The 17,200-nt window shown below is 37.9% G+C and overlaps 1 protein-coding gene across 3 annotated transcripts in view; it reads left to right on the forward strand.

Moving 5' to 3' along the window:
- The window catches only part of TMTC1 (transmembrane O-mannosyltransferase targeting cadherins 1), a 267,544-nt gene that overhangs the window by 112,712 nt on the left and 137,632 nt on the right, over positions 1-17,200 (forward strand). For 2 of the 3 annotated variants that reach the window (XM_032268575.1, XM_032268577.1), the window contains exons 6-7: positions 6,165-6,246; positions 7,048-7,151. The exons of the other annotated variant lie outside the window; for it this stretch is intronic. In XM_032268575.1, the coding sequence (XP_032124466.1) occupies positions 6,165-6,246; positions 7,048-7,151 (186 nt within the window). The remainder of the gene's footprint in view (positions 1-6,164; positions 6,247-7,047; positions 7,152-17,200) is intronic. 3 annotated transcript variants of the gene reach the window in all.

Below are 17,200 nucleotides of genomic sequence, written 5' to 3' on the forward strand. Positions count from 1 at the left end.
CCACAGGGGTTGGTCATTCTTTTTTTGAGGTTTTCCAGTTACTTCAGACTTTCTAGTTCCAGGAACTCATCTGGAGGTGTACATGCAGTTTAAAGAGGTTACCATGCAGTCCATGGCATAGTCAGTCAGCCTAAAATACCTTACAGTAAGGTGCTTAGCACAGTGATTGGTGCCTATTAAATGCATTCAGTGGCCACCATCACTAATGAATTCAAAATTCCTGGGGATTGTTGATGAGAGACAAGGTTGATATCTGAAATTTTTGCTATTAATTGTAGAAAGAATAAAAAACTAGTGCCTCTGACTAAATTAATCATAGAGAGAATAAAAATTAGTTCTGAATAAATTGCTGAAGCTTAAACTCATTGACCTTTGACACTGAAGGATCATGACCTTTTTGCAGGCCAAGTAACATTTTTGGGCCTCATTTTTTCCCTTATCTATAAAAATTCGTGAGTTGTTTTGATCTCTTCCACCTCTAATTTTAATTTGCACAATGGTTAAGAGAACTAAAATTATTTCCCCTGTGCGTTCTCTGTCTCCATTTTCATCCTTTAATATATGATAATTGAAGTAGATGTTTCCTTGTAAGTAACTTGAATTCAGAGTTTAACATTTCTAAAAGGGAAGTTTATTGTAGTCTTAGAATGAAGTACTGAAGGTCAATTTGAATGTCCTAGTAGATAGAACTGAAATATGCATCATTGTTTTCTTAGAATAATAGTTAGTTCCTTTCCATCAGAATCTTCATTTGAATATCAAAGGAGACTTCAAAGGTTGTTCTGCTCCTCCATGGAATGCCTTTGCTTATTAAGGTTTAGATGAGGCCCTTCGTGGGTTCAAGGAAAATACGGAACCCATAGACACTTAAGTTTCCTTTATTGTTAAGTGTCAAAAGATACTTAAAATTCTTTTGTTGTTTTTGTTACGCTTATACATTTTTTCTAATGTGAGCTGTGTCTTTGCTATATTCTGATCAACTGAGAAATCTTTTTTCTTGTGTTTCTAAGAGAAGCAGTAATTCTGAATTTCTATTGAAAAAGGTCTGATTTCTTTTTCTTTTTTTTTTTTTTTTTTGGAGACAGAGTTTTGCTCTCATTGCCCAGGCTGGAGTAAAATGGCACGATCTCAACAACTCACTGCAGCCTCTGCCTTTGGGTTCAAGCCCTTCTCCTGCCTCAGCCTCTCGAATAGCTGGCATGTGCCACCACACCTGGCTAATTTTGTATTTTTAGTAGAGATAGGATTTCTCCATGTTGGTCAGGCTGGACTTGAACTCCCAACCTCAGGTGATCTGCTCACCTCAGCCTCCCAAAGTGCTGAGATTACAGGCATGAGCCACTGCACCCAGCCTAAAAGCTCTGATTTCAAAAAAAATTTTTTGGTCAGAACATGTGACTCTTTATTAATTTCCTTTTTGCCTTGAAAGAGCAAAGAAAGTTAAGTCAATTAAAATTTATGTTCTAGAAGAAATTTCATAAATCACCTGTTATAATTTGTTGCTATAATGTTAATCACTTACAATTCATTTTATCTGAGATGTTTGCTACCTGGAACTGACATATAGGCAAAAATTATCAGGTGTTTATAGACTCTAAGAAGAGCTGGAAAGACTAATTTTATATCTCCATTTAAATGATCAGTGTTCAGGGTAAGGAATATGGTGCTATTCAGGTGGTTTTTCTCTTCCAACTTACTGTCACATTCCAAGCTGTAAGCACTTTTATTTTGTGGCATATCTACCACGAAAGGGTAAGTAAAACACAGAAAATAGGTGTTGACAGGAGACAGGGTAGATGTTTATAACTTGATTTGGCTCAGTAAACATTTATTGATTATCTTGCTATATGTGTTAAAAATATTCAAATGACACTTGTTAAAGCACTGTAAGGCAAACTTTATTTAAGGTGAGGGTGGGTCTATTGTAGTTGATATGGGGACCACTGTGACAGAAATTTACAGTAGTAGAGAGAGTTTGGGCTCAACTCAATATAGCATGGACAAGTGGGAATTTATAGGCAATGAGCAGGGTGTGGTGCATTGGGGGGGTGTCAGTGGATGGAAAATTACTAAGAGAAAACACCATGAATAAGGAGGAATTCTGGCTAAATAGACCTAATAGGATTCTTTCTGAAGACAGGCCAGGGTGATGAGACATCACCTGGCGGATGGTGGAGGATGAAGAACCTGATGAGCTATTGATAGTAATCAAATATTGTGGGCAGGGGGTTCTGACTAAACTGATTTAGTGGGATTTTTGCTAAAACTGGATTTTACAAGAAAGTGCACAGGTGGGCCAGGGAGAAGGTTCAGGAACCTGACTAGATTTTGGTCAAACAAAGAGTCTTTGTCATATGTATCAATTATTAATTGGCATAATTCTGTATTAACAAAGGTCATTGATTTATAAAAAGCATTTATTTAGCAGTCAAGATTATGGGTTGGTGGATGATTTTGATTGGCTAGTTGTTGTGATCTTTGGTAAGATCTCTCAATAGGAGTTGAGGACCAAGTGACTATGGAAGGTAAATTTGAACTCTATTTGAACATGATGCATTGGAATGATGGATGGAAGTAGTCAGAAAATTTTGGCATGTGGGAGCATAGATTAAAGAATTTACTATGGCTAACCTTAATCTTTTGCTTTACTTGGCAAAAATCAGAAGTTTTTTAAAATAGAGTTTTATAATGCCAATCACCTCAATGCCAATAACCTTAATTAATGTTAAACTGTTTTTTCATATGCAACTGCAAATTCTGAAAGACCTACTCAAAGTGGAGGGTCAACTAATATTTGACTTTTCATGAATCCTTTGAGATTCCTTTTTTTTTTTTTTTAATTGGGTAGTTTACTTTGTTTTTCCTTGGTCACTTTTGCTGTCATCAGTTGGTGAGAACATCCAAGGATCACAATATTTTAGACCTGAAATGGACCCTGAGACCATTTGTTCCAACATTCATTGGTAAAGGAAGGAAGTGAAGCTCATGTAGATTTATTTTCAATCATGTGACAAGTTAGATGGGAGCAAAGGAATAGAACCCTGGACCCTTAGTTCTCATTCTGTTGGTTTCACCAGTGGTCTGGTTTTGTTATTGACATGTTGTCTGGTTTTGTTGTTGACGTGTTGTCTGGCTTTGCAAGGAAAAGAATGGAGAACTTGATTGGAATTGGAAAAAATTAGTAATAGCATTTACATAGTAAATGGTATTTTGAAGACAATTTTAGGTACTTTATCTTATAGTTGAAATGAATAGCTGAGAGAATCTGCTGTCATATTTAAGTATTATTTCTAGTTTTGAGGTCTCCTCCTTTAGAAAAAAGAAATTATAATGTTCTTCCTCATGAAATTGTTATAAGTGGTGAACAAGTTACTACACTTATTAGTGTCTGGCACATATTAGTTTTTTATTGTTGCTGTTAGTAGTATTGTTATTGAGTGTTGTTATTTGTTTCTACTTTATAGATTATGTGTATTGGACTGTGTGGAAAGTTTCACTGTACATTTTTGGTTTGGGTGGGGGAAGAAGAAAAGATGCAGAGAATTTAGCCCTTAGAGTGCTCCCTGTCTGAGCTTAGGGATCTCAGCCTCTGACCTAGTGTTTACCAAAAAAGACGATCAGGTTATTTTGACTTACTTCTCATTTACTGTTGGTCAACAACTAGAAATAGAAATCTTGAAGAGATCCTCTTTTTTTTCATCCACTGCTCCCTTTACCAATTTAGGCTTTCATTACTTTGCGATGTTACATTTTAGCACTAGATTATTTGGTGCCTTCAGCTTCTTGAGGAAATGGAATTTATCCAAGAATTTCTAAACCAGGGGACACTTTACAAATATGACTCAGTGAAATAGCCATCATAGCAAGCTTTCAGCGAAACAAAATATGGAGAAATCACCTAAGTTTAACATTGCAAAAATATCCTAAACTTTGCGGTTTGTTGTTCTATAGAAAGGAAAACCACTGCTAATTTTCCACTATGTTAAAATAAACAAGCAACAGAGGCAACTTGAGAAAGGAAGTTTCCAGAAGCAGATCACCCCAGACAGTGCCTTTTTATTCCGAAGTATGGCATCTCCAAAACCTCCCCAGCACCGTTTTCATTTCCACTCAACCATTCTCTTTGCCTTTCTGCTGTCATTGATACATCCTGAAAAGGAACAACAGAAATAACAAGGGTTGGTCATGGTTGAGTTGGCCTGAAAATAGTAGACTAGAGGCAGAGCTGAGAGAATGAGCAGGGCTTTCTTTGCCTTTTAGGACCGCAGATCCAGTGGACACTGAATATCAAAGTCAAGGACTTTCCCTCAGAAAAATACACACAAAATCTTGTGTACAGTTTCAGGAAGGAGTAGACTCCTTAAAGCCCATTTTGGGACAGTAGCTATGCCCGTGGGTTGTGAGAGCTGACAGTATCTCTGGCTTTCTTCCCTGTCAAGCTCTCTGTTGGCAGCTAAGGAAGATGAAAGGGATTTAAATGCAGTGCTTGAGGATGGATCCAGTCCAGAGCTTGCTAAAAGCCAACTCTTTTGTGTTTTTTGGACTCCTCATTTTCTCCACTCATTAAATACTTGAATGGCCAGATCTAAGCATATATCACTTCCACAGCTCTTTATGGACCAGGCAGAGGAAAATGGAGGTGAGAAGGAAACGTGAGGCTCTCACCTCATCACCGTGCCATTCGTTATGAAAGAGAGGAGCCACGTGTGTTTTGCAAGCAATCCTCAACGTGGATAGACATTTCTTTGTAAGATTCTAACCCACTCTGGTTTTACAAAAGGATTTCTCACTTTACAGAACATTCCCTTTGTGTAAAGATAACTCAAGCAGATTTTAATGCAAAGTTTGTTGGGGAAAACCCCTTTGAGGAAAAATTGGATTAAAAAAAGAGAAAATAACAATGAAAGTGAGTAAAGGAAATAAGGATCAGGTGGGAAATGCTTGCTGGTTGATGTGATTTGGTTTGACTTTTATTTTTCCCCTCCACTCTGTATTTTCAGTGTAGAATTTTGCGTGTGGGTGAAAATGACTTATGACTTATTTTATGTTTTCATTTGGGGCTTGTTAATAGCCTCTTTTGATTATCTTTCATCATCTTTTTAAAAAGCCAGCCAACCACATGTCTTATACGTAAATATCCAGAGCTCCCGCTTCATATGAGTGAGTAAGCTACAGCAGGGCAGGATCCACACCAGTTCCTGCCCCTCTAGAAGCTGACTTTCTTGTAACCTAGTCTGGTTCCAAGAACCACAGGCAGGTGAGAAAATTAGTCACTGCGTCTAGGTGAGCTCTAATCCCAACACAGATACTTATAACTTTGTTGCCTTACAAAAATTACTTAACTGGCTGGGCACAGTGGCTTGTCCCTGTAATCTCAGCACTTCGGGAGGCTGAGGTAAGTGGATCACCTGAGGTCAGGCGTTCAAGACCAGCCTGGCCAACATGATGAAACCCCATCTGTACTAAAAATACAAAAATTAGCTGGGCGTGGTGGTGGGTGCCTATATTCCCAGCTACTCGGGAGGCTGAGGCATGAGAATTGGTTGAACCTGGGAGGTGGAGGTTGCAGTGAGCCAAGATCACGCCACTATACTCCAGCCTGGGCGACAAGAATGAAACTCTGTCTCCAAAAAAAAAAAAAAAAAATTACTTAACATCCCACAACCTTGGCATCTTCTATTTTTAGAGATATTTTGTGAGTGGAAGACATTGTAGCCTTCAAATTATATTAAGTAGGTAAATAAACTCTTATTTTGTTTAAGATTATCCCTATGACCAGTGTAACCGTATCGTTTTCAAAATGACTGGGTTATTTGGGATTTGATGGGATAGTAATTTTTTATAGTTAACGGAGCTAAGTCCTGTTCTAGATATTCTCATTTATTCCTCCCAACTTTCCTATGAGGTAGATACTATTATTATCTCTTTTTTATAAGTGAGTAAAATAGATGTACAAAGAGGTTCAGAAACCTGCCTGAGGTCTCTGGGGCTCTTAGCAGCAGCAGAACTGGGAACGGAAACCCAGGTGTTCTGGCTCCAGAGGCTCTGCTCTCAGCATTGTTCTCTGAAGCCTTCTTTAGAGCTGCAGTGTCTTCACCTTGAAGGGAGAACATTGTGTCTGGTAGACACACTTATCTAAGACTTCTTTTTCTTTCCCATTTTAGGTATCTGACAGCAAGCAGCAACAGAAATTTTCTGCTTACCATGAGACCATTTTTAAAAAGGGCCATTTTGGTCCTAAGTTATGTAAGTATATATATATGCTTTTGAAATATGTGATAAGGAATGTTTTCACTCTATCTCAGCTTGGAGATGTAATTGAGATTATTTAATAGAATTGGTAATAGACTCTAACATCATGACCTTGGGATCAAACAGTTGGCATGCCTTATTGTAACAAAGCGTCAAAAGGTATATATGAAAGCATTCCAGGTGTATGTGGATTTGATGGCATGGACAATGTAAATTGCAGTATTCTATGAGTCCCTTTCAAGATGTTGAGACTGAGTTTTCTCAAGAGGAGGCAGTGAAAACCTGACTGTATCAGTTGTCTATTGATGCATCACAAACCACCCCAAGCTTTAGTAGCTTAAATATAACAGCCCTGTATTTGTCCTACCTGCTTTAGTTTGGGCAGCAGTCAGCTTTTCGGTTCTCCTGATCATCCTGATTTGGGATTGAGGTTACTCCATCAAGTTTATTCAGCTGTCATCTAAGCCAGGTCATCTCCATTCTCCTCTACATGTTATCTCATCCCAGAGAGCCTCTCCCTGTGGCTTCTTATTCCAGAGGTGTAGTCAAGACTTCCTTGCAACATGGCAGCTGGTTTCTAAAAAAATGAACTAAAATTTGCTGGTCCTCTTAAAAATTAGGCCCAGAACTGATATAACATGCCTTCTTCTGTTGGTCAATACAAGCCACCCACAAGACTAACTCAGATTTAAGGGAAGAGGTGATTGACTTCATTCCTGGATAGAGGAACAGAATGGACATGCAAAAAAGGTGATTATTGGTGGCAGTCTCACTGAATCTTCTTATTTTCTGAAGGTGCTTGTCATTTTGTACTTCCGTCTGTGGATAATGGGAGGATCTATGCCCCTCTTTTCAGAGCAGGATAATCCAGCTTCATTTTCGCCTTACATTCTTACAAGGTTAGTATAATTTTTTTTTTTAAATTTTACTTGGTATTTATTAGATAATTTTGAGTAATCTTAAATTATAGGCTGACTTTGCATATTAAGGAAAGACTGATTGTGATCTATCTTCCACGTGAGAAGGAAAGAAACTCTATACATTTGGAATTCTTTTCAATAGATGAAACTATTTGGGCAGTATTATTGCTATTGTTTCCTTTGGTGTTTATTTGTTTATTCAACACATATTTTACTGGACAATGTCTTAGTTTATTTTCTGTTGCTATAAAGAAATACCTGAGGCTAGGTAATTTATAAAGAAAAGCATTTATTTGGCCCACTATTCTAATGGCTGGAAAGTTAAGATTAGACATCTGGTAAGGGCTCAGACTGATTCCATTCATGGCGAAAGATGATGGTGAGCTGACTATGTGCAGAGATCACATAGAGAGAGAGGAAGCAAGACAGAGCAGGGAGGTGCCATGTTCTTTTTTAACAGCTGGCTCTCATGGGAACTAATAGAGCAAGGACTCACTCACCTCCAGTGGAGGACACTAACCTATTCATAAGGGTTCTGCCCACCTCACCCAGACACCTTCCACTAGGCCTTCAGTGCTACCACATTAGAAATTACATTTCAATATAAGATTTGGTGGGGTTAAGTAAACCATATCCAAGCTATAGCAGGCACTTACCAATAATAACAATCTATTGAGTGATCTATATGGCGAATGTTACAGAATAAGTGTAGAGAAGTGTACAAAAGTTGACTGGACATCATAACCATTTGTAAAATTAAGTAAATGGGGTGGTTGGAAGTGGCAAATAGAAATGAACAACAGTTTTTGCTAAGATGCACCTAATTATGCCATTTGTCCTTAAGAGTTCTGAGGGTTTGGGGTCAAGAAGTGATGCTGATCAGCAGCTCTGATTCATTGAATAGGATTTTAAGTCCTTAACTATTTGCTGTGATGCATAGCTGAGGCTTCCAGATATAATTATATTTGACAGTTTTAATATCTTCCTTTAGAATATATTATTGCTATAATATTTTAAGAATTAAGATGCCTTTCTTTCAGCTGGAACCACCATCTTCTAATAATTTGCTGTAATGAGGAACACAAAGGGAAAGAAGAAAGGCATATGATATATGTTCTCTAAGCCTTTTAGAAAACATGGAGTTGTTCTTTTAGCCATATGCATGCAGATGTATAAGAAAGGTGATATTGTAGACATCAAGGAAATGGGTCCTGTTCGAAAAGGAAGGGTCCTGCAAATGTTTCCATGGCAAAACTGGAAGAGTCTATAATGTTACCCAGCCTGCTGTTGGCATTGTTATAAACAAACAAGTTCAGGGTAAGATTCTTGCCAGGAAAATTAATGTGCGTATTAAGCACTCTTAGAACTGAGATAGCTTCCTGAAATGCGTGAAAGAAAATGGTTAGAAGAAGGAAGCCAGAGAAGCACACTTTGTGAATCAGTGGAATGGCCCTGGCCTGCTGTAACCTATTTCCTGAGAAGTCATGACATAATAGATGTAAAAGATAATAAATAAAAGACCTGTAGACTTTAAACAATTAAAAATATAAAAAATTAAGAGGCACTCTTCTGAAATGTTCATAGTTTTACATACATTTAATGTTATCTAATATCATTTTCATGGTAGCAACCTTCACTTTTTTCTTGTATTTGCAGAAACATGATAAATCTTAAATCTTGATATATGGGTCATTTACATTTTAGTTTACCCATATCGCTTAGGGACAACAGATTGGTAGATTTCGGATTTTTTTGGTTGTTTGTTTTTTTGAGACGGAGTCTTGCTCTGTTGCCCAGGCTTGAGTGCAGTGGCATGATCTCGGATGACTGCAAACTCCTTCTCCCTGCTTCAAGCAGTTCTCCTGCCTCAGCCTCCCAAGTAGCTGGGACTACAGGAACATGCCACCAAACCCAGCTAATTTTTGTATTTTTATCAGAGAGGGGTTGTCACCATGTTGGCCAGGCTGGTCTCGAACTTCTGACTTCAGGTGATCCACTTGCCTCAGTCTCCCAAAGTGCTATGATTACAAGTACGAACCATCACTCCTGGCCTAGATTTTGTTTTTCTGCCTCGCAGTGATCTTTGCTTTATATCATTAATTAACTTCTATGTTGGAATTAATAAATTTCTACTAATTTCTTTGCCTTGTATGCTTTTCTTTATTATTTCCAGTATTTTCTTCTCTTTCTTTATTATATTTATTTTTCATTTAAAAAGGATATCTTACAATTTGATTATCACATTTTTGTAATAAAACTATGTCACGATTGTTTTCATTACTTCCAACATGTGTTTGTATTAAATGAACCTTGAATATGCTCTCAGAAATAATGTGATATCCAACTTCTGGTGTTGGCTTACTTCTTCTCAGCAGTGTAGAACCTTTAGAAATTGTTGTTTATATCTTATGTTTAAAAATTCTTGTTTAATATGTTCTTTAATTAAGTTTGACTTCTCTAACCCAGCTTTCTGTTAATGTTACAATCTGCTCACCATTTTTAGATCTCTCTCCCTGGCCTTCAAAATCTCCAGAGCTCCTTGTGCAGATATTTTTATCTGTGCTAGCTCACTAAGGTATTGTCTTGTGTTCTATAGCTCCTTAAATAACTACCTTTGTCTTTAAGAGAAAAACCAACTTCGCAATATAGTCTTGCATAATGGCTCCATTTCCTTTAGCTTTGGGTTGGTTTCATTCCAAGACTTCTTATCTCCTGAATTTGAGCATTCATTCTTATCTTTGAGTTAGACATAGCCTGTTCCTTGAGCTTACCAGTCTCCAAATGCCAAGATGTACAGTTAAAAAGAGACGGGGAGGAGAACAAGAACATACTGCTGTCAATTCACCAACCAATTATTTTATTCCTATCTCATGTCATAAGTAAACAAGTGTGTACCCCAAGGTCCTTGGTGTTAGGAAAAGTTGCCTTTGATATCTGACTCTCTGCTCTCCTAGCTGTAACATCTTAGGGACTAGGGGCATTAGTTAGTGGAAGTTTTTATCCCTGCTGGCAGGAAAAAAAAATTCTTTGGTGTGAAACTCATGGCAAAATTAGTACCTTGAGCCAGCCGTTTGCTAGATTCTGCCTTTCACTTCCAAGGTGTATACATGCTTTTCAAAGGGATCTGCTACGTATTTTGTCCAGGACTTTCTGTCTGTGAATCAGTCCACCCAAGTGACTATAACTCAGGCAGTTCAATTAATAAAAAGTGATGGAATAGAATATTCTAATACCCATATCTTTATATTCTTCCTTTCCTTTCTTTTGAAAAACATCTTTCTGTTCTTCTGTTTCAAATATAAAATATCAGCTTGGCCAAGATGGTGAAAACCCGTCTCCAATAAAAATATAAAGATTAGCCAGACATGGTGGTGGGTGCCTGTAATCTCAACTACTTGGGAGGCTGAGGCAGGAGAATTGCTTGTACCAGGGAGGTGGAGGTTGCAGTGAGCCGAGATCATGCCACTGCATTCCAACCTGGGCAACAGAGCAAGACGCTGTCTCAAACAACAACAACAACAACAAATACAAAATATGTAGATACCTAGATAAATTTCACTGACATTTGTCATGAATGGCTTTTCTCATTCCTCTGAGATGGCCACATTAGAACTGACTCTTTTGAGCATCTAGAAAATGGTCTTTAATTCCTTTCCCAAGTAAAGTTTCTACTCAGCTGGCATAGTTCTTTGATGTCTGATAGGCTGATGAAACTTGAAGTGGACTGCCTTGGTTTGTTTCCTAGTTCGACTGGTTTTTCTTTCCTTCTTAGCAGCTGTGCAGTTTAGCTGTGATTTGGCTGGCTCTGCAGTCTCTTGCGAGTAACTATGGGCTTGTCAGATGGTTATGGCAGTCTGGCTCCCTGTTGCTTCACCTCTTTTACTGAATTTAAGAACTTTGCACATCTTTCAGTAGCATTTTTGCTTCTATCTTGCAAGTATTTATTGTTTCTTCTTTTAAAGTAGGTATAATAAGTTATTATCAGGTGAGAGTTTTCAGTTTAGCTTTTTTTTCCGTTTAGTAGCTATTATGGTTATTAATTACATGTAATTTTAAAAAATCCTAATAACTTTTAAGAGTAGCTTGATCAAGCCTTCTTTGTTTCAAATGATTTCTTAGGATTTTGCTTGTGAGATTCTTTCCTTTACATTATCTATTTCCATGTGTTTAACTCAAACAGAATACCCTGTCATTTTCTGCTTAATTAAACTGAGGTACAAAATCATTATAGTATGCTTATGAAAAACCTTTGTTAAGCAAAATTTCTAAGACATGAAAACAAAACAAAAGATGATTGTGTGATATTCACAGTACTGTAGATCATTATGTGACAAACAGAGGAATGAAACATTTGTAGGCTTATTATTTGCTGCTTACTATATTTTACAACTTTGTCACCTTAGGATTTAATGTACAGAAAACTGATAGTTGTGATTTCTTTCCCCTCTAGTGGAAAAAATAAAATAAAATGTTAGTTTTATTGCCTTGCCGCACATTGGAAAAAAAATTGTTACTGATTTGCCAATCTCATTCTCCGTAATTATTTCATGAAGAATGCAAAAATCCCAATTTTTTAAGTTCAACTTGTTTATGTGTATACATTTGTAATAGAACAGCAGCCACTGATCTACTTTCTGTCTCTGTACATTTACCTATTCTGAACATATATATAAAAATGGAATCATATAATAGGTGATATTTTGTGACTAGCTTCTTTCATTTTACAGGTTATCAAGGTTCATCCATGTTGTAGCATATGTCAATACTTAATTCCTTTTTATTCCCCAGTAGCATTTCATTATATGGCTATACCATACATCTCATTTTTTTTTCTATAAAAATGAACATTTAGGTTGTTTATTTGGCCATCAGGAATAATGGTGCTATGAACATTCATGTTTAAGTTTTTGTGTAGATACATGTTTTCATTTCTCTTGAGTATATACCTAGGAGTGGAATTGATGGGTTATAAATGTTAACTTTATGCTTCACTTTTTGAGGAACTGCCAGAATGTTTACCAAAGCAACTGCACCATTTTACCTTCCTACCAGCAGTATGTGAGGTTTCCAGATTCTTTATATGTTCACGATTTGTCTTTTTGACAATGTGTTTTGTTATACCCATGTCAATGGGTAAGGAATGGTATGACATTGCGGTTTTGATTTATTTATACATTTCTGATGGCTAATAATGTTGAGCATCTATTCATGTATATACTGACTCCATTGCTGCCTTCTTTGGAAAAATGTTTATTGAGATCCTTTGTTCACTTTTTATTGGATTGTTTGTCTTTTTATTTCCAAGTTGTAATATTTTCCTTTTTTTTTTTTTAAATTGCATTTTAGGTTTTGGGGTACATGTGAAGAACACGCAAGATTGTTGCACAGTACACAAGTGGCAATGTGATTTGCTGCCTTCCTCCCCTTCACCTATATCTGGCATTTCTCCCCATGCTATCCCTCCCCAACTCCCCACCCACGCTGTCCCTCCCCTATTTCCCCCTAACAGACCCCAGTGTGTGATGCTCTCCTCCCTGTGCCCATGGGCTAGCATTGTTCAACACCCGCCTATGAGTGAGAACATGCGGTGTTTGATTTTCTGCTCTTGTGTCAGTTTGCTGAGAATGATGGTTTCCGGGTTCATCCATGTCCTACAAAGGACATGAACTCATCATTTTTGATGGCTGCATAATATTCCATGGTGTATATGTGCCACATTTTCCCTGTCCAGTCTATCATCGATGGGCATTTGGGTTGGTTCCAGGTCTTTGCTATTGTAAACTGTGCTGCGATGAACATTCATGTGCATGTGTCCTTATAATAGAACGATTTATAATCCTTTGGATATATACCCAGTAATGGGATTGCTGGGTCAAATGGAATTTCTATTTCTAGGTCCTTAAGGAATCGCCACACTGTCTTCCACAATGGTTGAACTAATTTACACTCCCACCAACAGTATAAAAGTGTTCCTATTTCTCCACATCCTCTCCAGCATCTGTTGTTTCCAGATTTTTTAATGATTGCCATTATAATTGGTGTGAGATGGTATCTCAATGTAGTTTTTTTTTTTTTTCCCCATTTATTTATTTTATTGCATTTTAGGTTTTGGGGTACATGTGAAGAACATGCAAAATTGTTGCATAGGAACGTACGTGGCAGTGTGATTTGCTGCCTTCCTCCCCATCACCTACATCTGGCATTTCTCCCCCTGCTATCCCGCCCCAGCTCCCCACCCCCCACCGTCCCTCCCCTATTTCCCCCCAACTGACCCCAGTGTGTAGTGCTCCCCTCCCTGTGTCCATGTGCTCTCATCGTTCAACACCCGCCTATGAGTGAGAACATGCGGTGTTTGATCTTCTGCTCCTCTGTCAGTTTGCTGAGAATGATGGTTTCCAGGTTCATCCACGTCCCCACAAAGGACCCAAACTCATCGTTTTTGATGGCTGCACAATATTCCATGGTGTATATGTGCCACATTTTCCCTATCCAGTCTATCGTCGATGGGTATTTGGGTTGGTTCCAGGTACTTGCTATTGTAAACAGTGCTGCAATGAACATTCGTGTACATGTGTCCTTATAGTAGAATGATTTGTAATCCTTTGGATATATACCCAGTAATGGGATTGCTGGGTCAAATGGAATTTCTATTTCTATGTCCTTGAGGAATCGCCACACTGTCTTCCACAATGGTTGAACTAATTTACACTCCCACCAACAGTGCAAAAGTGTTCCTACTTCTCCACATCCTCTCCAGCATCTGCTGTCTCCAGATTTTTTAATGTTCGCCATTCTTACCGGCGTGAGATGGTATCTCAATGTAGTTTTGATTTGCATTTCTCTTATGACCAGTGATGATGAGCATTTTTTCATATGTTTGTTGGCCTCACGTATGTCTTCTTTTGTAAAGTGTCTGTTCATATCCTTTGCCCACTTTTGAATGGGCTTGTTAGTTTTTTTCTTGTAAATCTGTTTTAGTTCTTTGTAAATTTTGGATATCAGCCCTTTGTCAGATGGGTAAACTGCAAAAATGTTTTCCCAATCTGTTGGTTGCCGATTCACTCTAATGATTGTTTCTTTTGCTGTGCAGAAGCTGTGGAGTTTGATTAGGTCCCATTTGTCTATTTTGGCTTTTGTTGTCAATGCTTTTGCTGTTTTGGTCATGAAGTCCTTGCCTACACCTACGTCCTGAATGGTTTTGCCTAGATTTTCTTCTAGGGTTTTTATGGTGTTAGGTCTTATGTTTAAGTCTTTAATCCATCTGGAGTTAATTTTCGTGTAAGGTGTCAGGAAGGGGTCCAGTTTCTGCTTTCTGCACATGGCTAGCCAGCTTTCCCAACACCATTTATTGAAGAGGGAATCCTTTCCCCATTGCTTGTTTTTGTCTGGTTTGTCAAAGATCAGATGGTTGTAGATATGTTGTGTTGCCTCCGAGACCTCTGTTCTGTTCCATTGGTCTATATCTCTGTTTTGGTACCAATACCATGCTGTTTTGATTACTGTAGCCTTGTAGTATAGTTTGAAGTCCGGTAGTGTGATGCCCCCTGCTTTGTTCTTTTTGCTTAGAATTGACTTGGCTATGCGGGCTCTCTTTTGGTTCCATATGAAGTTTAAGGTGGTTTTTTCCAGTTCTGCAAAGAAGGTCATTGGTAGCTTGATGGGGATAGCATTGAATCTGTAAATTACTTTGGGCAGTATGGCCATTTTCACGATATTGATTCTTCCTAACCATGAACATGGAATGTTTCTCCATCTGTTTGTATCCTCTCTTATTTTGTTGAGCAGTCGTTTGTAGTTCTCCTTGAAGAGGTCCTTTACATTCCTTGTTAGTTGTATTCCTAGGTATTTTATTCTCTTTGTGGCAACTGTGAATGGAAGTTTGTTCTTGATTTGGCTCTCTTTAAGTCTGTTATTGGTGTATAGGAATGCTTGTGATTTTTGCACATTGATTTTGTATCCTGAGACTTTGCTGAAGTTGCTTATCAGTTTCAGGAGATTTTGGGCTGAGAGGATGGGGTCTTCTAGATATACAATCATGTTGTCTGCAAATAGAGACAATTTGACTTCCTCCTTTCCTATTTGAATACCCTTTATTTCTTTTACTTGCCTGATTGCTCTGGCTAGAACTTCCAGTACTACATTGAATAGGAGTGGTGAGAGAGGGCATCCTTGTCTAGTGCCAGATTTCAAAGGAAATGCTTCCCGTTTTTGCCCATTCAGTATGATATTGGCTGTTGGTTTGTCGTAAATAGCTTTTATTATTTTGTGATACGTTCCGTCAATACCTAGTTTATTGAGGGTTTTTAGCATAAAGGGCTGTTGAATTTTGTCAAAGGCCTTCTCTGCATCAGTTGAGATAATCATGTGGTTTTTGTCTTTGGTTCTGTTTATGTGGTGAATTATGATTGTAGACCTGCATATGTTGAACCCGCCTTGCATCCCCGAGAAAAAACCTACTTGATCATGGTGGATAAGCTTTTTGATGTGCTGTTGCAATCGGCTTGCCACAATTTTATTGAAGATTTTTTCATCTATGTTCATCATGGATATTGGCCTGAAGCTTTCTTTTCTTGTTGAGTCCCTGCCGGGTTTTGGAATCAGGATGATGTTGGTCTCATAAAATGATTTGGGAAGGATTCCCTCTTTTTGGATTTTCTGGAATAGTTTCAGAAGGAATGGCACCAGCTCCTCTTTGTATGTCTGATAGAATTTGGCTGTGAACCCGTCTGGACCTGGGCTTTTTTTGGGTGGTAGGCTCTTAATTGCTACCTCAACTTCAGACCTTGTTGTTGGTCTATTCAGGGTTTTGACTTCTTCCTGGTTTAGGTTGGGAGGAGGCAAGTGTCCAGGAATTTATCTGTTTCTTCCAGGTTTACTAGTTTATGTGCATAGAGTTGTTTGTAATAATCTCTGATGATGGTTTGAATTTCTGTGGAATCTATGGTGATATCCCCTTTATCGTTTTTTATTGCATCTATTTGGTTATTCTCTCTTTTCTTTTTTGTTACTCTGGCTAGTGGTCTATTTTAATGATCTTGTTGAAAAACTAGCTCCTGGATTTATTGATTTTTTGAAGGGTTTTCTGTGTCTCTATCTCCTTCAGTTCTGCTCTGATCTTAGTTATTTCTTGTATTCTGCCAAGTTTTGAGTTTTTTTTTATCTTACTCCTCCAGCTCTTTCAATTTTGACGATAGGGTGTCAGTTTTAGATCTCTCCTTGCTTCTCATGTGGGCACTTATTGCTCTATATTTTCCTCTAGAGACTGCTTTAAATGTGTCCCAGAGATTCTGATATGTTTTGTCTTCGTTCTCGTTGAGTTCGAAGAACATCTTTATTTCTCTCTTCATTTTATTGTTTATCCAGCCAACATTCTAGAGCAAGTTGTTCAGTTTCCATGAAGCTGTGCGGTTCTGAGTTAGTTTTTGAATTCTGAGTTCTAACTTGATTGCACTGTGGTCTGAGAGACTGTTTGTTATGATTTCCATTCTTTGCATTTGCTGAGGAGTGATTTACTTCCAGTTATGTGGTCAATTTTAGAGTAGATGTGATATGGGCTCGGAAGAATGTAAATTCTGTGGATTTGGGGTGGAGAGTTCTGTAAATGTCTTTTAGGTTTGCTTGGTCCAGGTCTGAGTTGAAGTCCTGGATATCTTTGTTAATTTTCTGTCTGATTGATCTAATGTTGACAATGGGGTGTTAAAGTCTCCCACTATTATTGTGTGGGAGTCTAAGTTTCTTTGTAAGTCATTAAGAATTTGCCTTATGTATCTGGGTGCTCCTGTATTGAGTGCGTATATATTTAGGATCGTTAGCTCTTCTTGTTGCATTGATCGTTTTTCCATTATGTAATGTCCTTCTTTGTCTCTTTTGATCTTTGTTGCTTTAACATCTATTTTATCAGAGACGAGAATTGCAACTCCTGCTTTTTTTTGCTCTCCATTTGCTTGGTAAATCTTCCTTCATTCCTTTATTTTGTGCCTTTGTGTATCCTTGCATGTGAGATGGGTTTCTTGGATACAGCACCCCGA

This window comes from Sapajus apella, unplaced genomic scaffold, assembly GCF_009761245.1.
Source record: "Sapajus apella isolate SASKATOON/1434 unplaced genomic scaffold, GSC_monkey_1.0 scaffold183, whole genome shotgun sequence".
Taxonomy (NCBI): Eukaryota; Metazoa; Chordata; class Mammalia; order Primates; family Cebidae; genus Sapajus; species Sapajus apella.